The sequence below is a fragment of the Lathamus discolor genome, chromosome 5 (genome assembly GCF_037157495.1).
Source record: "Lathamus discolor isolate bLatDis1 chromosome 5, bLatDis1.hap1, whole genome shotgun sequence".
In the NCBI taxonomy this organism is placed as follows: domain Eukaryota; kingdom Metazoa; phylum Chordata; class Aves; order Psittaciformes; family Psittacidae; genus Lathamus; species Lathamus discolor.
Genome location: NC_088888.1, coordinates 51,513,972 through 51,537,606, shown reverse-complemented (window position 1 = coordinate 51,537,606; position 23,635 = coordinate 51,513,972). Strand labels below are relative to the sequence as shown.

Genomic DNA, 23,635 nt, shown 5'->3' with positions numbered 1-23,635 from the left:
TTTACTTCCTCTTTTGACTTAACAGCCTTTGGAGAGTGAAGTTACCTTGACAGAAAGAGGGTGATGCAGCTGCTTTGACAAGAGCCACCCAATCCACTCAGTGAAATAGTACTTAAGAGATAATCCAAGGTGAAGGGTAAGAGTATGAAATGTGATTAAGCAGTTAGGGAATTTCTTCCACTTCCCCACACTAGGTAGCAAACAAGACCAAATGCAGCTGCTGAATTTCCAGCAGAAGAGAGTGTTCAGTTTGAAAGCAGGTTAGGACTTTGTGTGCATGCACACTGACCAGCTTGAGGAAGAGACAAATGCATCCTATAAAAGGGTACAGCAACAGGTCCTGTCCTGTAGTGCTTGGTCATGCTAGATTGTATACTCCCAACCTTCCCAAAAAATCAGCATTACTTTACAATGTTGGTTTATTATAACAGAAACAAAAGGAGAAAGTGTGATGTGGACTATAGTGCCTACACTCGAGTGGACTAGCGTTAGACCTATGCCTCTCAGGGCTCTCCCCTTCTTTGCTCTCATCACTGCTGGCTATGGCAGCAAGGGAGTAGCGAAGGTTAACGGTCCAGGCCTGGCGAAGCGGGCCGGCCGGTGGGCAGGGGTTCTTCGGGTGTTCGTGATGGCCGGGCCAGCCGGTCCTCCGCGGTGTGCCGGGGCCGGGGCGGCGGAAGCGCAGGCGTGCTGAGCGGGGCGGCAGAGGGATAGCCGGTCTCCTGCACCGAGCAGGGGCCGGCGCAGGGCGCAGACCCGGCACAAGTGCAAAGCGGCGTGTCCCGGGGCTGCGCTGGCTCCTGCGGTCCTCGCCCCTTACCTCCCAGCTCCCGGGACGACTTTTTTGAGAGTAGGAGGTTACCTTTTCTTAGCAAAGCCCCTTCCCTTGCCAGGGGAACTTTCTACGTGCCTGTGCGTGAGAGGCAACTAGTTGCACTCGCTCAACTCCGAGTGTTTGGCTTTTCCCCTACCAGCCTCCTCCTCCATCTAACTCCCCACACACACCCCCCGCGCCTCTCCTCCCGTTTTGCTCCGAGTTGCACTTTGTGTGTGGAGGAAAGACGGGGGGAACACGACTTGTAGAGGGGATGTCCTGTTTTTGCCAGAGGGGCCGTGCAAGAGGGGAACGTCGGCTCGGAGAAGGTACGAGAATAAATAAATAAGGAGCAGCCCTTAAATTAAAGGTAGCGACATATCCCGGCAGCGAGAAGGTGAGTCTCTCCCCGGCTTTCCCGTTCACGAGCCTCCCTCCCACTCCTTGTGCTCAGGGGTGGAGGAAACCGGCTCCCTGTCGCGAGTGCATGCGTCCATGGAGATGGGTGTGTGTGTGCATGTGCTTGTGTTTAGGCTTTATTTAGCGTTGTTTTCCTGTTGGTCCGATGACCAGAAAACAGAAAGTTGCTGTAAAACAAACATGATGGGAAGGAACAGAGGAGCCGTCCATCGCAAGCCAGAGCCGGGCTTTCCCCCCGGCCCCGCACAAGTTTAGGTGCAGAAATCCCGCCGGTCTCCGGTGCGGACGGGGTGACTTTCTGCCTCTCTCCAGGTGACAGTCTCTGCCGTGTTGCCCTCACTCCTCTTCGACCGGCTGTTACCGTGGCTGCTGGGGTGAGCCCCGAGGCGGACGCAAGCCGTGCCGGCTGCCGTCGCATTGTTCCCCGCTTGCGCCTCCCCGGTAGCGGCGGAAATGGGGGCCCCGGGCTGCGCCCCGCGAGCAGCCGGGGGTGCCGACCCGTCTGGGCGAGGCAGGAGGCAGGCTGGGGGTGGGAGGGCTCCCCAAGCCGCCCTGCCACCGCCCGCCCCTGTTACGGCCAGAGCCGGGGCCGGCTCGACCAGAGGTTGGGAGGAAACAAGTTTTCTAGCAGCAGGGAGCCCCCTCCGGCCTGAAAACAAGCAGGGATGGTAGCAAGCCCCTTCCTGAAACTCTCTTCTGCCAGCGAGGTTAGGGTTTGGGCAGAGCGGGGAGTCAGGCAGCTCGTCCGGGACCCGCAGGCATCGGTGGCAGAGGAGATCGGTTCCGCCGCTCGCCCTTGGGCCCCGCTCTGCCCCGGGGGTCTGCCGTTGCTGCCTCCATCCTGCCTTGGGGCGCCTCGGGCGTGCCGTGTTCGGGGTGCCGCTGAACGGGATGGGGCAGGCTACCTCCCGGCTGGCAACCCCACGGGGCTTCGGCAGCCACTGTTCCCACTGTCCGAGGGAGCGGGGACAGAGCTGCCCGTTGTTTTTGTTCTTCGCCGTTTCCTCTGCCTGAGGGATCCCTCCTGCCCTTCCCCTCCCCCGCTTCGACTTGTTTTTTTCTTGCGGTTTAAAGACAAAACGGCGCGTTTTCGGGTCGTCCCACCTCGGGTCGCGGTCCCCGCTGCGCAGGAGGACGGAGGCGCTGGAAAGACCCGGCGCGGGGGTCCCGCCGGCGATAGGGGGTCCTGTGTTTTGGTTTAAAAGCGTTTCCACGTGGGGAAGCCTCTGTGTGTGTGTGTGCGTGCGTGTGTGTGTGTACTTGATCCGTGAGGAGGTAACAGGATTCTCCGTGTTCAAACCCAGTGGGCTGTTGGCCATTAATTTGCTTCCCCGGCTGTCATTACAGACACTTCCCAAATCAGATACTGGCGGAAAACCGCCGGCTGGGTTTCACCGGGCTCCGGCGGCGCTTCTCCCTGGGCCGCAGGGGCTCCACACCGTGCCCGGGCGGCGGGGGGTGCCCCGGGGCCGCCGCCCGGCACTCACCCGCGGGGAGCGACCCCGCAGCGGAGCGAGAGAGGGACCCCGGGGCAGGGCTGCTGCCAGTCATTACTTGGCATCTAAAGTTTCATTTACGTTTATGAAGCTGTCGCTGAGAGCCAAGTAGGTACTGCGCTGCCTTCCCGTTATCCTGCGGGCGGGATTTAAAGCGCGCACACGGAGGTGCACCTTCATCTCGCGAGTGGGGATGTGAAGTACATAGCTGGTATTTGCACAGATCGTGGGAGGCAAGCTGTAGCGGACCAGGGAGCGCCTTGGCCGATTCGGGTTTAAGCACGAAGCCATGCTAGAACAGTAAGAAACCAGTATTTTCAATATTCCGAGTTTTGTTTTGCGTGTTTCACTTGCTGAGACTAGAAAGTATGTCTGGGATAAACTAACCAGCAGGTTAGGTTTGGAGTGAAGTATACAAAGCAAGCATCTTTTCTGTATGGTAAATATTCTTTTTTTTGTCTGACCTCATTGTTTGTTATTTGAAGGGTGTACTTGCAAAACTTCTGAGTGTTAAGGAAATAAAACAATGATACAAGCTGAGCTTTGATGCAAAGTTACAGTAGGTTTGACTTTTCCTACTAGTATTTCTGAAAACGCTGCCGAATAACAAATGTTTGCATACGTCCGACATGTGTCATACTGTGAGTAAAGTGGAAATATAAATTGACATTCCTCTTACCTCCTCGTGATTCTTCCTGTACGTTTGACATCTAACATTAGCTGGGCTACGTCCGAAACAGCTCTTCGTGCTTTCTTTTGAAAATTCTGGTATTTATGTTGCCGAATGTTCTTCAATCAAATATAATAAAAACGAAAAAGGAGTGTGGTGGCTAATCTTTCATGTATCTTTTTTCCAGGTAATTCATAAGCATTTAGAATTTGATATGTCTTATGTGGTTATACTAATTTAGTTGAAGATTACTCTTGTTGTATTTGTACTTATTAATGGCTTCAGAACACTTTGCAATAGAAATCTATTCTGCTGTATGGATAATGCCAATGGGATAAATAAATTCGAAACAAGGAATTTAGTAAGTAGAAAACAATTACTTGCTTTTCCCAGTTAAAATGTTTCAAATAAGGCAACTAGAAATACGGCTATAGATAGTGTCCTGTTGCATATTTTTAGACTCTGATGCAAGCTTTGAGAGCTTCTCGTTAAACTTTGTGCAACTTTTACCTTTCAGTCCTACAGTTAATCAGTGTTAAACACTGACATTTGTTATGGAAGAGGTACCTGTCTATTTCCTTCATGACCTGGTGGTATTGCATGACATTCAGTGCAATCCTCTGGTGTTGAAATTTAAACTGCTTTTTCCTCTTTTAAATATGAAAGCTAATACAGAAAAAAGAAAGAAATTCCTGGAATTTCTGTCAAATGCTCTAGGACGCAGCTACTATTTTTTTCTGTGTTATCTTTTTCTTTCTTGAAAGTAGAGATTTTATGAACTCAGGGTAAAACAGGTCTCCCTTTTTATAAGGAGAGTTTATTCAGCATACTTCTATATTGCAGCTGCTGATCATATTTCATTGAGCTGTTAAAGCACTTAAAACCTAAAATTAGGTACTGTCTGGTAGTAAATATTTCAAATCACCCCATGAAGAACTAAATAGAGAAGACGTTTTGAAATACATCATTGAACAAGAGTAATATTGCTTTGCTTTTACTCAAAATAATGCAATTGCTATCTAAACCACTGATTTCAATGTAGTGTGGGTTTTTTTCCTTAGGTTTTCTTCATCTCCCACACTTTTATTGTGATTTTATACTGACTTTATTTGATATCATAACTTGGTACTCTGTTCAAGTTACGTTTACTGCGGCACTGCTTGCATTAACAGGTGTCGAATTAACTTCTAAAATACCTGTACTTTTAACGAGTATTCTTCAGGTATTAAGAACTTATGGTCTTAATAAGTAAGTAAGTAAGCTCCCTTGCTTCCTGGTGTGCATGTGTCTATGTTTTTTAATTGCAAAAGCTGTATACTTGCTTTTTTCCCAGATTTAAGATGAGTAAATTTACAGATTATTACTTTTACTTTGTGGGGTTTTTTGTTGTGTGGCAGTTTCCTATCTGGTTTTTAGTTGAACATGAGAATAGGTTTATTTGCTTATTGTCATTCATTTTTAGTGTTGTCAGGGTTTGCAAGGAGAATGCAAACACAGTGGCATCTGTCAAGCTGATCAAGTATTTTTAAAGCTTCTTGAAAGTTCAGCACTAAACCAAGTCTCGTAGCAGAAACACTCAGATGTCTTTGATTTTTACTTTGTACGTGAGAATCCAATGTTATTTCTGCTGCCTAATGTATCTATAATCTTTTTGCCATTTTCTATTAGAAAAACGGTATTTATGTTATGCAAGTAGAAGAAGAGTTTTGAGATTTGGTCACCAATTGAGAGGTTTACAAATAAACTTAATATGTGCTATTTTTCTAATTTGTATTTAAACATTGTGTAAATGTGTGTCCAACTTAACCTTTTCTGTCACTGAAAAGCGCTAATTGATCTTGCTGGCCCTGACATAATAGTATAGTTTGATATTTGAAACCTTTCAGCTTTGCCATGGCCCTTTAATCACCCCTGAGATTTCAGGGTATGGTTATACTGAAGGCATAAACTGCTACTCTTTTTAAAATTAAATAAAAATGGTTATTAAAAATAAATTATGGTATTTTAAAGTCAGTAGATGTTTTACCTATCAAAGCCCCGGCCTTTACAATATACATTAAAAACTTTCTGCTTTACTCAGATGTATCAGTTGACATTTTAGATGTTGCTTTACAGAAATCAGATTTTTATGCAGTAATTTTTTTTGGCCAAGTCCACACTTCTGTGTTGCAATGCTATTAAATCTGTCATTAAATCTGAGGTGCTTAAAGGAACTTGGATGCACTTTGTAGTGCGAAAGCTCAGATACGGGGAATGCTTATCTGTCAAGGAAAGAATAAAATTTTTTTGAAAAGGCAGTAAAACTTACATTTTTAGTCCACGCTGGAGGTTTTAATGCTGCCAATTGCTTTTGGGATGCCTGTAATACAGGACCTTGGTGAAAACTATTTTTAAAGGAGTTTCTTCTTTTTGTCTCTAAGCCTGAGAAACGCTTTGAATAGCTGGCCCGCCTTTTGCTTTAATGTTAAGCAGTAAAATTACTTTGATGATTGATTATCCTATATCAAAATGCATCACTGGGCAGTCTCACTCACAGGATTGTATATAGGCCAGTTGTCAGGCTTTTGAGCAGAATGTCAAATGCTAATGGCTGTCTGAGGAATACTAAAGTTAAGCATTTTATTTTCAATTTGTTTAAATTTTCTTCATGATAAGGGAAGATTGTAATGAGGAGTGATTATCTTCAGAACTTTCAGAGGTCCGCATACCAATGAGACTACTATTTGGTCTTAAGCTATTAGACTCAGTTACTAGGCACTAAACTTTGAGTTAGACTTCAGTTACTATGGATTTGAACAGAAGGATTTTGGAGGTTTTCTGTACCTGAATTTCTTTGGAGGTCTGCATCCTTTTTCTAGAACTAGAGAAATGAATAGAATTATGGCCATTTTTCATTAAGCAGCTGTCCATGGAAGTACATCATAGTGAGTGATGTTGCAGGACTGTGTAGAGCTGTTTAATTAGATGTAATTTAAGTGCTGTCTCTGAAGAACTCAGCCTGTCTGGGCTGGCTGGGTATTGTGTCTTCACGCCATGGTCGCCTCCTGTTGTGACTGGACTATACAGTTTGGATGATTCGGAGCAGCAGATTGCAAAAAAGACCTCCCAAGGCAACCTGCAAAATATTCACATGCAGAAGACTAATTGAAGTTAATATGCAGTTGATTTTTTTGCAACATTAAAATTTATTGCTATTGTGACATGACCAGGATAAGTTGACATTGTCAGCAGTGTAAAATTATTGCTGCCTTTTTTTTTAATTGGGTAGATACAGCAAGTAACTGTTATGCTCTTGACGCATATATAATTAAACCACTAAACCCTACGTTAAAATACCATGTAGGGTCTGATTCAGACCACAAAAGTAAAAGAAATACAGAGCTGAGTTAGCAACTTTTCAAATAATTCTCCTCTATGGCTCTGTGTATATAACTATTGAAATCAATGCTGGTGCATGAGGTAATTGGAAACTTAAGTCGATGTTTTGTGCCAGATCCTTAGCTGTTGCAAATTGGACTAGGAATGTTGAAATTACTGGAGTGGTCTCACATTATGCCAGATGAGTATCTAGTCCTCTATTCTTAGTGCAGCTTGTTTTCGGGGGGGGGGGGGTATGATGTTGTAGTATACTTAATATGTGTGAGATCACATGCACAGAGAAGTGATCCTGCAATACTTACAAATAGTTAGAAAAAACAAAGGAGGGTTAAGTATAAATGTCCAAATAATATGTTTTCTTCCATTTTAAAACATATCCATACTCCTATATTAGAATATATATTTCTATTTCTTTTTTTACAGCATTTTACAAATGACCACAGAAATGCCTTCTACAGTAATTGTGTTCCTGCAAATGGTGCAGTTAGAAATATTGTTAACTGACTGTATTCTTTTAATACCTTTAAGGCAACTTTGTTGCTCACAGAAATGAACAGTCAGGTTGCCTTTGCTCAGGGACACTTTGTGAATGCCAAGCCTATTCAATGAAAGGTGTGAAGTCTTTTACCATGTTAAATCCCCTTTTTGTACTTACTGTAGTATATTCCCAGTGAATCACAGAAAATGAAGTTCACCTTACTCTCAAGTGAGAGCAGCTAAACCAGCCTCTGTATGCTCCAGTTTATGCATCCTGATATCATGCTATATGTGAGGTCTTCCAGCTCTCCTGAGTATCCCAACTTAGACGTGGTTTCACAAAACCAGGCACGGCTCAGGCAGATTATGTACGTTTCCTTTGCCAAGTTCTAGCAATGCAACTCAGACACAACCTAATGTTCCTGGTGGTCTTAACACAGAGAACTAGGGAGCTGCAAACTAATAGGGCCAAATGGTGTGGAGGTTTTACAAATGGAATAATTCTATTCTGGGAAAGGGTCTCCAAAATAAAATTTCTGGGTTACCCCAAGGCAAGATTTGGAACTGTGGTAGGTTTTCCAGTTGGAAAGATTAAAGTACTTTTCCACTCAGCCACCTATTTTTATGTCTATTCTAATGCGGTGTGATAGAGGGAGTTGGTGTGATGTTCATTCAGTTGATTGCCCTTCAGGCAAGCAATTTTTTTGTTCAAAGCACCATTTGAATGCTGAGTTCACTGTTCAGTAGTATGGCTGGGAATCACCTGCAGTAAGAGGTCTTTCAGCTAAAATGACAAGATGATATGTTTCCTAGCCATTTCTGGTAGCTAATTAGCTATGATTCAGCTTGTTTTCCAATTTTGTAATTAAATGATAGTCTAATAAAGACTGAATAGTCAGATTTTTGGCTTAAGATAAATGAAACAGAAGGAGTTGCGCCTCGATAGTTGTGAAACTACCCAACATTTTGAGATCTTGCTTAGATCTGCATTGAAGAAAGTCCAGGATTGGAACTGCAGCTCAAGAGGTGCTGTCAAATCAGAACTAAACTTGCAGCAGCTTGATTGTAAGGTCTGTAGGAAGAGGTCCATCATTTTGCTCTGTTTTTGCATCGTTTGCTAGGGGCATTCATTCATATAAGCAGTAATAGCAGTAATCTATGTGTGACCAACCATGTCTGATGTTCCTACGCCCATCTGTTTTCTGTGGCAGAGGATGGAAGAACGTGAAGCTATGGTTTCATATTTGATGGCAGTGCTTCTTAAGCAGCCCCTTACCCTTCCTCTGCTGGCCACTCGTTCAGGCTGGATCTATTCCTTGTTGTGGTTCATGAACAGCTGTGCTGGCAAGGAGGCAAAGGTCGGAATGAGTGGCAGCACCCGCGCTGCCCAGCCTGGCACCGGCGCTGCAGAAATAGCTGCAGAACCACAATCTCCGTTACCTAATCTGCCACCTCTGTTAACTTAAGTGCAGGGTCAAGTCTGTGGGATAAGCGGAATTTTTCAGAATGAAAACATTGTCTACAAAAATGACCTCTCGATCTTTAACCAAAAGGTTTTGTTAGTCTGTTTATTTTTTCAATGAAAGCTAAAGTGATGCCAGTAATTTTCAGGTATATGTGCAGCTTAAAACAGTAGGGAAAGTTATGATATCTTTGGAAGGACAGCTATGATGTTCTCAAAGGGAGGAAGGAGTTCAGGTATGATACCAGACCACAGAACTTCTCCAGATCTGTGCATCACTGTCCAAAAGCTGGGCTCACCGGGGATGGGCAGAGCATTCTCTTAGCACTGTTCCTGGGGAAAGAAGTGGAATACTTTCTCAAAATTGGCCACTACTCAGCTGTCACTGTAGACAGCTTAATTTATGGTGAATATTTTTTTTATTAGTCTCCACTGTTGCAAAGTATTAACTTACATGCTGTTGTGTTCTAAATGCCTTTTGTATGTTGTTCCTATAGAACAGTGAAATATGCATGCTATACCACATCACAGGTTTATGAACACTTGAGCATGCTGTTCTAGAGATGTTACTTTTGATGTAAGTACAAGTTTGATTTCTGGAGATAAGAGTAGTGATGTAACAAAGTGTTGGTTTTGATTAATAAACTTGAAGGATAAAATATCAACTTGGCACAAATGAAATGGATTAAATGGCAAACTAAAGCATGGACTTCAAAAATCCTTGTTAATGAGTCTTTAAAGAGGACAATATTATAAAGAGGTTTTCAGGGCCTAGTTATCAAATAAAACCCTGTTAATTATTTTACCTGTGACACAAGGATCAGTAAGTTCTACAAGAAGTAATACCTTTGATTAGATCAATGGCTGACCTGATGAAAGAGGTCTTTCTTCTTACAAACTTTCTTGTAATTCTGTCAGACACTAATGCCTGTAGTACTGCTACTACAAAGGCTGAGGGAAGAGTTAAACAATGAAGAGCAGATTGCTGAGTAGTCTGGCTTGTTAAGCAAGCTGAGAGCAAGCAAAAAGTATGTGCTTTGCTGCAAGCCAGCGGTTTATTTGAAAAAAAAAAAACAAACAACCCCAAACAACTGGATGCCACAGCAAATGATCAGGATGGTATCATAGCCAAAAAAAAGGAGTAGTAATTTAAACAAAATACTAGGCAGAGTAAGAGAGGTTACAGTACCTGTAGAGATAGCATGAATGCAGCTACTACTGGAAAGCTGTGCCTTCTTTTAGTTTTAGAAAGGAAACTTGAAAAATTGGAGGAGTTTCAGATATAAGACCAGAGGAGTAATTAAACAATTGGAAAACATGTCTTCCAGGGGATGAGCAGATTTTAGTTTACCAAAGGAGAAAGTAGCATTGTTCAATCACAGCTAATAAATATCTAAATCAGGGTAAGGAAATCTGGTAAAGGATCCATTGTCACAGCAAAAGTTGTTATAATTAAAATCTGGGAATACCTGTTTTTCATGATTGGCATGCCTTGTGTGGCATGCTTTGTGCTGCCTCTTGGTTGAAGAGACTCGCCTGTGGGATGGCGATCTGTTCCATGGATGTCATGGCACTTAATGTTGGCAGCTTCAGCTGCATGTAGGGACTGTTGATGGGCCAGGGACTGAAATGAGTGCAGGCACCTCTTGTGAGGATCAACGTCATAAAAAATGTGGACTACAGAGCACTTTTAATACAGGTTTTAGTGCTTGCTTTGGGCTGGACAAAGGTGGCACACAGGAATTTTGCTATTTTTGATTTGTTGTGTTCTGACGCCCTCAGTTTAACTTGACATCCGTGGTGCAGCAGTGTTAGGCTTTATGAGTAGTAATTGTCCTTCTGTTCCATCAGAAACTGCTGGAGCTGCATGCTGGCACCAGCAGGAGTTCCTTATTCTGGGACAGTTTTGCATTCACATTTTTTGTTTCCTGTTGTTCAGTAATTCCTTTAGAACGGAAAACTTTCTCAAATGCAACATTTGGGAGTTAACTGTCAACTTCAATTAAGAACAAGGTTGCATTTCTCTTACCAAACCAGAACCAAAGTACCCGTGTTTATTTGCAGTGGCTTTACTTTTATATTTATTTCTGGCACTTAAGAATGTTCCACTGAAGAGCTGTATGAGAAATACTTGCAGTAACAGTAATGGCAGCTGACAGCCAGGGGTGGGCAATGACCCTGACAGCTGAAAAGGAAGGGCAAGCTACAAGCTTCCTTCTCCATCAGGATGTTTCTAGGAATCTTAGCGAGTATTTGAACTTCATCATTAACTATCATTGCATACTCATAGTGCTGAATACACTCTTCAAACTAGCATGGCTTTTAAAAACAAACAGGATGTATACATTCTGTGCTGTCACGGCTTTCATTTTAACGTGGGGTTGGATTCATTGAGTTAATTTATCCAGCCTTGTAAAACCGCTGTTTGCTTTCAGCTGAAGGATGTGCTCATTTTTAGGTTCTCCTGAATTCTAAAATGATAAGTAGGGTTTCTCTTTTATAAATAAGCTTTATTATTACCTTATGCTATTTCTGTATCACAAAGTGATTTTTTTTTTAATGTGTTGAAGGTAAATTTGACATGTCTTTGGGGGAGAGAAATAATAAATAATATTTTCAAGTTGACATTGTTTCTTTAAATATTCTGGCTAACAAAGTATAGTCTTTCTGTTTTCAGTGGCTTGTTTATAAAAACTGAAATGTTTTATTTGGTTTGTTTCCAGCTATTTTCTACAAAAACAAAAAAACAAACAAACAAAAAAAAACCAAAACAAAACAAAAAACAACCAACAACTAACCAAACAAAAAAAAAAAAACAAGACAAAACAAAACAAAACAGAAAGAAAATATCTCTGAAATTAACCAAAATATGCTATGGAATAAAACCCAGAATCCTCACCCCTTGAAAAATCTAGTTGTTCAAAAGATTGAAATGGCCAGTTAGTAGGAAAATAAACCTAAAGTTTTTATTAACGTTCTAAAAGAGTGTGCTTCTATCTGTGGCATCTTTGCATTACTTCTCCCTACCCCCCAACCCAGAACCATCTCCCTTTTTGGTAAGGGTTGCGTGGGTTTCATCAGTCATGAATTTGAAAACACTGTGTTTAATTTTTTTGCAAATCAATTTTCCTATATTTTTAGGGGAGCACAGTGGGATTCTAGTTTAGATTTGTTTACACATGCAAGCCAGAAACAGGCTCAGCATTTGTTTTATTTATTTCTGGCTGGAATAATCTGTAATTGATTAATCTGGAATGAGTCAGAAGAGCTCTGTGTAGCTGCATGCCTTATCTAAGCGTGAGTGGTCTCTCATGGTTGTGAAGCCAACAAGCATCAGTAGATTCACAGCTCTGGTTTCAATCTTGGCAATTTCATGGCATATTGTACAATGTTAGGAGAAGGGAGGAACTGTTGAGTTTATAATTCTGTACTCTGAAATTCTTAAAACTAATCCTTATTTGTTGCACAGGTATTGGATGCGAGTGCTAAGAAAAGCAGGGGATTTGATTTTAACCATATTTGGGTACCTGTAAAATTGGTACCCGTTTTTGCCAAGATGAGTGCTGCACTGAAGTATTATTTTACCTACAGTAAATGAGACACAGTGCTTGCAGTTGTTGACTATTTGCCAAGAAGTATTTCTGTTTTCCTACTTGTTTTATTGTATGATAATAATGGGACAGGTTTTTTTGTGTCTGACATTGCACCTTGAAACTTACTCATTTCAGATGCATCGTTTCTATATATACTGGAATATATACAGTGTTCATCCAGTTTACACATATGCATGTTCTTATGCACATGCATGCTGGATGCTGTGCTGCGAATGCTGACCAGGTTCTGAAGAGTGCCTAGTGCAACCCATTCCATCTAGCCGGTGCGCTATCACTCATGTATTTGCTGTGAGAGTGAGGGCTCTTGTTTATAGAGGAAGCAGCTAGATCTGTTTGCTTTTCAGTGTATCATGGAAATTCCTCCTGTATTCCTTCCCTGTAAATGTGTGGCAGGAGTGTGCTTGGTTGCAGTCAGCAGGAAATCTCTTTGCTCAGAAGCTTACAGAAGTTGCGTGGGTTGTGTGAACTCCTAGCGTAATTCTGCTAATTCAAAATAAGGAATAATGTATCTTCTCTATTTAAGCAAACGGTCTGCAAATGCAAATTGATGCAGGCAGGTGCTCTGCACAGCACAAACCCCAGCGAAGGTGGTTTCCTTCCACCAGGGGCTGCTGGACATGCTTGGAGCTGAAAGGAGCTGTGCAGAGAGGGGCGGCCTGCGCCCATCAATAACCCCCGCTCCCCCCCCCCCCCCCCCCCCCTTCCCCATCCCTGCCATCAGGGCAGCGGCTCCCTCCGGGTAAGGAAGGGTGGAGCTCGGCATCCTGAAGGTCACTCCAATAGGTGCAGAAATGGTACCTGGATGTGCTACAGAAGGTTCCAGAAAAGCTCTAAAGCTCCTCTAAGGGTAAAATGCTCATCCGCAACAAGGTAAAAGTGGGCTGTGACCCAGCTGATCTGAAGAGAGCTGTCCATGTCTAACCCACTAGAGATATGGGCCTGAGATTAAAAGAAAGTATTGGAAGAGGAGGAAGGGAAAGACAGGTATTCCATATTCCCATTAATTCTCTAATCAGTGGAGCAAGATTTATTTCTACCATCCAACACTGAGTTTTTCAAGAGGATCATTTCACTTGTCTTGATACCAGTAGGTAGACACCTCAGCTAAGCCTAAACATGCATGAGATCTTTCCAAGCCACTTCTGTTTCCTGCAGGAATCCTTATGGTTAAAAGGAATGTGAAAAGAGAAATTTGAGAGCTAAAAAAAAAGGTAGAAATCCTGTATATGTCTCTCCACCTACCAGTTTTTATCAGGAAAACAGTACATGTCCCTGACAAGGTCATACTGTTAGAATGGCATTGCTTGCCTTTTTAACTGCTTGCTGTGTTTATGGTGTTTAAAAGTTGTCGTTTGCTGTCCCTTCAAGTTAGATATAGATAATAATCTTTCTTACTGTTTTTTCCACTAGTGAAGAATTGTTTTTATTAAGGTTGGCACTCCCTTCAATAAGATACAGTGTTTGTATAAGAGAAAACACAAAAGACAATGAAGTGAAAAGTTAGTTAAGATAAATATATATATATACAAATTATTTCTAAAATTAGTCAGAACTATATTGGTACATGGATAGACTCCACAACTCATTAGAGTTGTAAAGTAGGTATGCTTTTATTCAGCGCTGAGGCGCATGGGGATTGCTCCTCCAAAAGCATGCACACCTTTTCTTTGCCACTCAGTTTGTTTATATTACATATAATGATTACCTAAACATGAGATTTCTTCACGCCTAATGCATATGCAAAACCTGTGCCCATCTAGTATTATAATTAGTTTTCTGGCATTCGTCCCATTGGTGTGCCTGCGCAGTGCCTCCCGGTGGTGGTTGTTAGGGGGTCGTGAGGATGAAGGCTTGTAGTTCCTCTTCATCACCGCGAGTAACCTCTTGCTTTCACGCAGATTCAATAGGGTTTCGGCTCCTATCCAACCTTCAGGTCTGGTACAAGCTGGTTTTATGTATCTTAAAACAGAAACTTCTCAAGTTTGCAAATTTTGTTACTCTGGCTATCTTTTGTTCCTTTTGTTTCTAAAGATACTATTTAAACAAGAATATCTTAAATATTAAGTTATGAATCTTATCTACTACAGTTCTGCCTGTAACTCCTACAATTCTGCTTCACCATTCTAGTAACTTTGACTCCTATGGTTCTACTTCACCAAGCACAGCGACTGCTTAAGCAAGCAGTCACAATGTTAACCCTTTCTTCCCAGGTATCACTATCAAGTACTAGATTTTCTGAGGTTAGGTTGAGAACTGAGATTTCATTTTGCCTTACAACATAAGAAAGCTGACATCTTTTTCTACCAAAGCAGGACAGTGAACTCCAGTTTCTAGAAAGCCCTATGATTACAATTTTGCTTATTTTAGAAGTGTTAAATTAGAATGTTTTTCTTATTGGCTTGCCTGCTAATAGTTTCACTTGAGTTTTGAAGAAAGCTAGGTTATAAAGCACATCAGTTTTACTCCCCATTTGGGGCATGGATCTTTCTTCTTTTCCGAAAGTGATACTATTAGGGCCTGAGAAAGCAGTATGTGTCTACTGCCTGAAATACGATTTTGGACTGTAGATAAATTGAAAATTCAAATTGAATTGAATTTCTAATAAATCAGCATTTGGTTTCCTTTTAATTTAGGTTATCTTTTATCTTTTTCACATGAGACTGCACATGATATATGTGCAGACAACTAGAAGAATGTTTTCCCAAGTAAGAAATGATTGTTAGGTGGTACCTGTTTGTTACTGCCTGTACCCTCTCCTGTTCTTTCAAAGAAATTAGTTTCATGAGAAACAGCTAGCATAAAATTGTATCAGTTACTGAGATTGCAGTTCATATGCACTGATTCATGAGCAATTAATATTCTCATTACCAGCCTTGCATAACCTTTCACAGTGCCTCAGATGTGCTTCACTCTCCTCAGATGCATGGTTCTTTAGGAGTGATCAAACCCAGATAGAAGCTTGCCTGAGGCTGGGTGGGTTTAGACCCTGGAATTGGTCCCCATTTGTTGTCACTTTACTGCTACACCTCCTGCATTCATTCAGTTGCAGTTATAAGCACTAAGTACTACTACTATCACATGTTTCTGAAGTAGAGCACTAGAAAATGAGAATTTGCTCTATATGTGACAACTTCTCACTTTACATTTTGACTCTCAACCTGTGACTGTGATAGAAATGAAATCTTCTTTGTGGCTATGAGTTAATTATGTTAACCACAGCAGCATTCTTTCAGTTTATTCTCTAGGCTACTTACTGACACATTTAAAAATGTAAAAAGCAATATCGTAAATTTAGGATGGAAGATTTGGGAGGGATTTTGTACCTCCTGTACTATATGCCAGAGCATGACTCTGATATAACCTCAGGAGAAGTAGATGTTCTTCAGATGAAACAGAATAAAAAGAACCTGACAGTGTGCTCAAGGGGATTAACATGAAACAGAGGACCCCCCCAACCCCCATATTTCACCTAAGAAGACCAATTCCTTGTGGATCAAGAGAGGAGTTTCTTCCTAAGATTTTGGGTTAAAGTGAAAGGGAGGAAAATTTTTATCTGATGGCGGAACTCCTCTTCTAGATGATGGATTCTTCTTGGAACTCCATCTCCCCATCTGGCTGACTGGAGGGCCTGAAGCAGCCTCTGAAATACACTTTGGGAAACATCAGTGCTTTAGGGCTGTTTTTCACATGTGGATCCCCAAGCTTCACATTCTGTCTTGAGCTTGTGAAAGTTGCAGCACAGGATCTTACTAGGCATCCCATAGAAAATGGAACTGCCTCAGTCTGTTGTTTGTTGAAATCCTAATTTTCTGGAGAAATCATTGAGAGGGAGATCCTTGCTGTCCTGCATTTTTGTTTACAAAACAGTATGCAGGAATCGTCAAGTAGTTTCCTTTTTTTTTTTTTCTTTTGAACTTATGGGTGTATCTCTGGAAGGAAACATATGTTTCTCCTCATGGTCGAGTCCTGGAAGTTGCAGTTTAAATTTGATGAAGTGTTTTATTCCCCCAGATAAAAATAAATAAATAAAAAATCAGATTTAAATGCATTTGTTGATGAGGAAAGTCAGGAATTCTCCTAATTAAGACATTTCTTAGAAAGGTAAAATTTTTATCTGGGAGCATAAAACACTTCATCAGTTTTAAAGCCACATCTGCAAGGACTGGATCAAGAGCAGAAACAGGTACTTTTCTTCATTCGGGCTTGTCTGTGAGTTTAAGACTTTTAACAACAGTTTTATAAATATTTAAACCCAGTTAGAAACACTTGCAATATAATGGGGATAAGAGTGCCCTCCCTCCCTCTGTTTTTAATCTAGTTCTCTTGATGGGATAAACTACAAGGTTGAATTGGTAACTGGATTATTGCCTCATAAAACAGCACGAGGTTACAATTATCCTTTAATTTTATATCTTTATTAGGGAGTAATGTTGGTCTTATTTAAATCACTGACTTCTCTAATGGTTTTTCTCCTCTTTTACAAATTTATAAAACTAAATCCTAAAGGATTTCGTCTAAGTGCAATTGGCATAACTGCCATTATAAAAATCATTGTGTTAGCAGTTGGTTATAATCAGAAGCTTTCACTGGGCTCAAACTGTAGCAGGATTTAGCTGTTGATAGGTAGAATGCTGATAAAATGCTAATTCTGAATTTTATTTTAGAAAGTTAAATTTCCAGTAAGAGTATTTGAATTTTGAGGTAGTGTGAAGATGAACAACCGTGCCCTAGAAACTGTTATAATTTAGCATGTTCATGCAAAAGATATCTTTAACACACTGGGTACTTCTGCAGAGATTAAAACAACCTTGTCTTTGTCCTAAAATTCAGTAAAGTAAGTTTACAAATTTGTGAAGGTCAGTCTTTTTCAGAAGGGGACTAATACAAATGGTATATCTAATGATGCATTCCAGTGGATACATACACCTGAATTTTGGACAGCACACATACTGTGCATGAATCTTATGCAGTTCTTTATAAAACTCTTGTTGGACCTGCATGGTCAGGATGTGTTTCAAATATTGATTGATGCACTTCATTTTTTTAATGAAAAAGGTGACATCCATCTGTTGATTTCAGTATGCTTTGGTTAAGATCCTGATAAATACAGAAAGAAATGTGAATATGGTTCTGTCTGTTGTGGCTCCATAGTTAAGTAGTAGTTGAGTTTTACATAGAAAGTGAGGAATCTGTCACTTTCTGTCACTGACAGTCAGAATTAGGGCATTTAATGTTTGAATACAAACCAGGTACTGACTTTCAGTCAGTAAACTTAAAAACTAGTCAAACAATTCATTCCTAATTTTGTATTTTACTACCAAGTGCTTGACTGTTTCTTTCTGCAGGCAGTCTTACTAATGCAACAACATGCACATACTTCAAACTCTTAATTAAATTAAAGCAGATTTTGTGTTTAAGTTATTCATGGAATATTTTAGGAGTATTTGTGAAAATTTGTCTTTATGTTTGGAATTGCCTCCTTTGTCAGGGGCTGCTTCAGGAAATGCCATGTACAGCTGTGTTTTGTCAAAATACCCATTGTTCTTGGTAGGCTTCTCTCTGAAATTTACCTATAGGGGGTGTTTTAGAAAAGCCTTTCAATTTCCCTTTTCTCTCCATTGGATGAAGACTGCAGGAGATTTTTACAAATACAAGGGTGTGGACCCCACGTTGACTGAAAAACCAGGGGCGGTGGTTACTGTTTTGGTAGATGCATCATGGGTGAAGACGTCAGGACACTAAAGCTATTTTGAAAAACAGGGATTATTTTCAGCTTCCTGGTAAGGTGAAATACGTGCAACGTGATTTGCTTGCAACTGGTATTTTCCTTATGTAACATCATGGCAAAAGTTAATGGGAATGAAAATACTTTTGAAACTTAGAGAAGAGGGAAGAAAAACAGGAGGGTGTAATCTGGTGGCAGGAAAAATCCAGGTGAGACTGGAAAGAAAGACTGGGGCTGCGAACGTGCATGTGTGTATGTTATAGGAAATATATGATGCAAAACACAAGGGAAAGTGGGGATTTACTTTTTTTTTTTTTTTTTTTGAGCAAACAGAGGTATGGCAAGTAAAAGGCACTTCAAACTAAGGAGATAGACAGAGGGCAACATATGGCGCAATAGTTGTAGCTGTGGATCTTTTTAAATGTTCTGTGAGTGCCAACAGAATTATACATTGTTGAACCTCAGATAAGTAATGGTAACATTTATGCAGGGTGGAGGTAGCATGAAGTGTAAGTGTTTGCAGGTCAGAACTTAAAGATCTGCAGTATGTCCATGTTGTTGGGTATACTCCCAGGTAATGGTTTCTTGGGCTTCTTGTTGATAAACAGTTCCGTGACAATACTGATAAACAACTCATGGTTGTTTCGGTTCCTTAATTTATGTGTTTACATACTGTTATATATTTTGTTTTCTTTTAAATGTAACACAAGCTGTGATTAATAATATTATGATTATTACATATGTGACATATCCCTGGCGCATGCTTTGTTCTCAATTATGCAAATATGTGTAAATCCAGAGTGGATCTTTTCTGAGAATGGCAATTATAATATAATTGTGTGGCTCTATATATAGTTAAGGTCACCATAACCATTTGTATACAGAGCTCTTAGAATTTTTCCATTGAAGATCTCAATATTTGATGAGAGTGATTCATCCTATGAGAGAAGGCGTATACATAGCAGATAGTTAGGGTAATGTCTATCGTTTATCACTTTGTAGGGAGCTGCTTGTTATAAACCACTTTGTGTATTTTATTTAATCATAAAGGAATTTAATGGACTTTAGAGAGGGGACTTCATGCTGATAATTGCATAGTAACCTTTTTCTGCTAGACATTTAATGACTAAGAGGTTATCATTAAATGTGTATTAAGCAGTTTTGTTCGACCTTTCATAATTGCCTTTCTAATATGTTCTCCCAAGGGTTATCGTTGGTGTTTACTTAAACAACTGCCTGCATTAAACATTTTAGCTTTTTTATTGTTTTATTAACTATTTTTCCTTGCAGGAGTTGAAGAATTGTTACTTAAGTATTCCCGCTTCTACTGGTATATTTTAGATACCTTCCCAAAATAGTACTGGAGGTGTTGAAACATTTTATATGAAATTAGGCTTCACAGAAGCCAATGGGACCTTTGCTGTAGATTATAGTAAAACCACTGCCTCAGTTACCATGTTTGTTTATTGCAGATTTGCCTTAGAAGTGAGGCCCACAGACTAACATATTAATTTTTTCTCCTCTTTTTAATTTAGACTACTGAGCTGTAAATTGAAGGGAAGATAATTTCTGCTTGTGGGGGGAAAAAAAAGGTGAATAACCTCCATGGAAGACTCTCAGGATCTAAGTGAACAGTCAGTAAGTACAAATGTTGCTGAACTGAATGGAATAAACTGAATTCTGTTCAAGTTGTGTTCAAAGGGATTTTACTTTGGATTTGAGAATTATAGTGAGGTCTGGGGAAACCTGAGTTTCTGGATTCAAACATTTTCTTAGCTCATACATGAAATGAGTGGGTTTAATCTTTTTTACCTGTTGGAAGGTAAAAGATCATAGTTGTACAGGATTTTGCAGAAATAGAATTGTTGGAGGGTTGATGCATATGATTAAGGTACACTGGAAGAATAAACAGTTGAAAACTTGCACAGTAGTATACCTTGTTCAAATAATTGTATCAAAATGTATATCCATAGTGGTCTGTCAGTTTTGCCAATGTAAGAGTTACCAAAACACAAACAAGAAGTTTCAAATGGTCAGACTGTGGCAGATGACATACATGAATTGTTTCAGGTCTCTCCTGGATTTCAAGGGGGTTGTGAGAGTTGGCAGTGTATCTCCCTGTCCCATGTCAGAGGGTCATTCCTCTTGGCATTGAAATAGCTGCGAAAAATGGGTGAATATTTCATCTCCTTTTTCCTTTCTAATTTTTACTTTTCTTTAAGGGTACAGTCTCCAGACTTCCTTACCACCAGGCTGCAGTTCTGAGGAGGCAGCATGCTCTGATCAAATTTATAGTTGGCTGGGCTTGCCATCCTAAGTACTTGCTTTGGGTTTAACATCTTAATTTCTAGTGGTCACAGTACTGGTAGGTTTTGCAAGTACCATGAACCCCAGGAGTCTCAGCTTGGGCTCAGTGTACTGAAGATCAACAAAGGGATTTCATATTTCTATTTCTGACATGCTGAAAAAGGTTGTCCATGTATTAAACTAGTTTTAGTGTCTTTTTTTAATAGCAGAGACTTTTATAGGTAACACAAGTGCAAGGAACTGAGAAGAGTTGTGTGTATTTTTAAAATGTCAGTAATCTTCTTTAATAAGGAGTACTTTGCTCCTGACTGGATAGCTCCTATCTGAGACTTTATCTTGGACTAGAGTTTTATTGCTCATTTAAAATGGCACAGATTTGGAAAGTCTTAACAGTGTAAAAGCTACACGGCTTCATAATTTAATAAAGTTTTATAAAGGTCATAAAAGATTAAGCAGGAGTTCTTCTCTCATAGTCTGTGAAATAATTACTCTGGGCAGCGTACATGGTAGGTTATTAATAGGAAGTAGACGAGCCAGTTTAGCCTAGTGCAAAAATGTGTTTTCATAGTAGTTAAGATGTTTTTGCACACGGGATGCCTGATAAATGCATACCTTAGTAGCCATTTTACTACTTCATCGTAGTCTAATTTCTGTAGTATTCTTCATAGTTACTACATAGCTTTCTACTAGTATATGAAAACAGTCTGAAGTGGTATCTGTGCCATGTTGCATATTGAGATAGGATTTTCTGTCCTTACACTATTGTTAGTGTCACAGAAAACTGTGATTCAAGACAGGAGATTATTCTTACTGTTTGCTGAATAGTGGCAGAACTTCAATGTAATGGGTGGGAAGAATCATGTTTCATTACTCCTTTCGTACAGGTGGGCACCCAGACTAAGATCTTACTAAGGTGTTGAGCACTGTCTTGAGAAAAGGAATTGTGGTGTGAGGCCCATCTGCCTAAAGCAGATACTGAACCTTTATTTCTTCACTTCAGAAGCAAATAAAAAAAAAAAATAATTAAAAAATATTTCAAAAGAAAATAATGTTTCTTGTTTAGTTCTTTAAAAGCTGCAGGCCAGGACTGTAGGCTAGAGATCCCAGGGAGAAGGTGGCATTCTGTAGCCAAAGCTTTGGTGGTTTAACCTCTGGAAAAATATCAAGTTTATATTCTACAGCCCTTCTGCTCATACTGCCCTGGTGTTCTGTACTGGGTAATGTGTTTTATGCTGGTTAGCTCTACAGAGTTTCTGCTCATCATGCAGGATTTCTGGGTCTTGACATGTTCAAAGAGCCTAGATACTTCATTCTGCCTTCAAGATTCTTGGCTGGGAGCTGGGTGCATAAGATTTAGATCATGGAAATTCAAGGAGCCTCAGGATCTAGCTGCTGCTGTGAGCGTATTAGATTGTGTGAAGAAGCATGAATGCGAGACCTGTGGTCAGACTTGTGCTGGCACCTTGCCCCGAATATTCTAGTCCGTGGTTACTTGAAAGACTGCCTGTCTCTGCAACTGAGATGGGTTAGAAGGTGCTTGCTGTTGGATGGTATGTTTGATGGACAGTTTTGATTTTTGAGTAGAGAGATTCTTTCATTGAATTAATTTCCCTTGGTCTGTTAAGAGGCTTTAATCCGTGGTAAAGGAGTCCAGGCACAGTTACTTGGGAAAGTGAACAGGGTTAATTTGGAAGTTTTATTTTAAAGAAAAGAAATGAGGCTAATTTCTGCAAGTAGGTCTTCCTCCTGAAGTCTGATGGTCTGTAGTGTAGCATTTATTCTGACAGTCTTCTCCATAAACCTGAGATCGCTGTAATTGTTCTAACTCAAGTTTTTGTTGTTTACCCTGTCTCCTCGTAAAATACACTCAGAAGAAATGATTGGTTCTATGATTCCTCTTTTTAAACTATATCACAGTCAGGTGAGACTCGTATGATCACATCTATGAACAATTCCACAGCATGCCTGTTGCCATATAAGAAATAAACTCTTCCACTTTTGTCTCAGAGCAGTGACTGCATGACCACATGCTGCTTCAGAAATCTAAGTGACCCCTGTTTAGAGGCTGTTCTCCAAGCCTCTAAAGAATTACATTTGACTGAAATGAGCAGCTGCTGTGTTTTCTGAGCTGCAGGATTGATTAGATGTAACGTATTCACCATTTATTGCATTATGTCAGTAATTCATTTATTTTCCCAATTTTTTTCTTCCAGCAAATTCCTTGCCCGGCTACATTTTTAAATACTTATGCACTGACTGACCAGAAGGTAGTGTCCTTGCCTGTTTATTGTACTGTACAGACTCCATACTGAGAAATCTGTTGTGCTCCCTTTCCTTTGCTTCTCACTCCCAGTCACATGTGGCAGAGGTGGGGAATAATCAAGATCATACAGTGATAAAAAGAATCACAATTAGAGTAGAGTTTGTTTTACTTTGGTTTTCCTGTCTTTACACACAACCACATAGGTAAATAGCCGTATTTTGAAGATCAGCAGGAAAATGATGCAAGTTACTACAAGACACAGAGGAATGCTGGGATCCTTCAGGTGCAGCTGAGAGCCAGTGGGTTCCTGCAGCTAGCGTGGAACAGGCTGGTCTGGGATATATTATGGTACTGTACTTCTTGGGTGTGTGTGTGTCCTGAAGAGCTCACAACTCTCTTTTTCCGTCCAATTCAGATGCAGAATATGCTTGTATATCCATGCATAGGAAGGAAATTTTTTTTGTTCATTGATAAAAAGGTTCAGTTGATAGTATTCTGAAAAAATATCCCCAAGAAAACAGTAAGACACGTATTTCACAGACAGAAGAAAATAACCAAATGGTCCTCTTTTTATGTTCTAGTGTGATGTCTGTCACCATGTGCAGGCTGCTACTTGTCAAGTAAAAGAATACTTAAAGTCACATAAACTGGTTTTACGTGAACAGATGTGGCTAGGTAAAAATGTAGTTTTAGTAACTGTAGTTTCCATAGACTTTATATGCACTAAATTAGAAAAAAAAAAAAAAACGAAAAAAAAAAAAGATAAAATATATTAGATTTTATGTTACTATTATTGCTACCCTTCAAAATAAATATGCTGATTTATACTAAATTCCAACTAGAAACACTTTTTTTCAGAAGATGCATGTTAAAGATTTTTCTGTTGAATTTTGAAGTGGGGTAGATCTTGTATTTATGAAGAATCTAGCAGTTAGAAGCAAAAGTTTTTTAAGACTAGTCTTGGAGATGATAAATAGAATGATAAATGTTTTGCACCTTAAAGGTTTTC

The 23,635-nt window shown here is 40.3% G+C and overlaps 1 protein-coding gene across 8 annotated transcripts in view; it reads left to right on the top strand.

Annotated features, from left to right (window-relative positions):
• The first annotated feature begins 1,068 nt into the window (after positions 1-1,068).
• EYA4 (EYA transcriptional coactivator and phosphatase 4) overlaps positions 1,069-23,635 on the top strand; it is a 144,933-nt gene continuing 122,366 nt past the window's right edge. For all 8 annotated transcript variants that reach the window (XM_065680843.1, XM_065680842.1, XM_065680841.1 and 5 more), the window contains exons 1-2: positions 1,069-1,211; positions 19,592-19,694. In XM_065680843.1, coding sequence (XP_065536915.1) covers positions 19,662-19,694 — 33 coding nt within the window. In that variant the 5' untranslated portion in view covers positions 1,069-1,211; positions 19,592-19,661. The remainder of the gene's footprint in view (positions 1,212-19,591; positions 19,695-23,635) is intronic.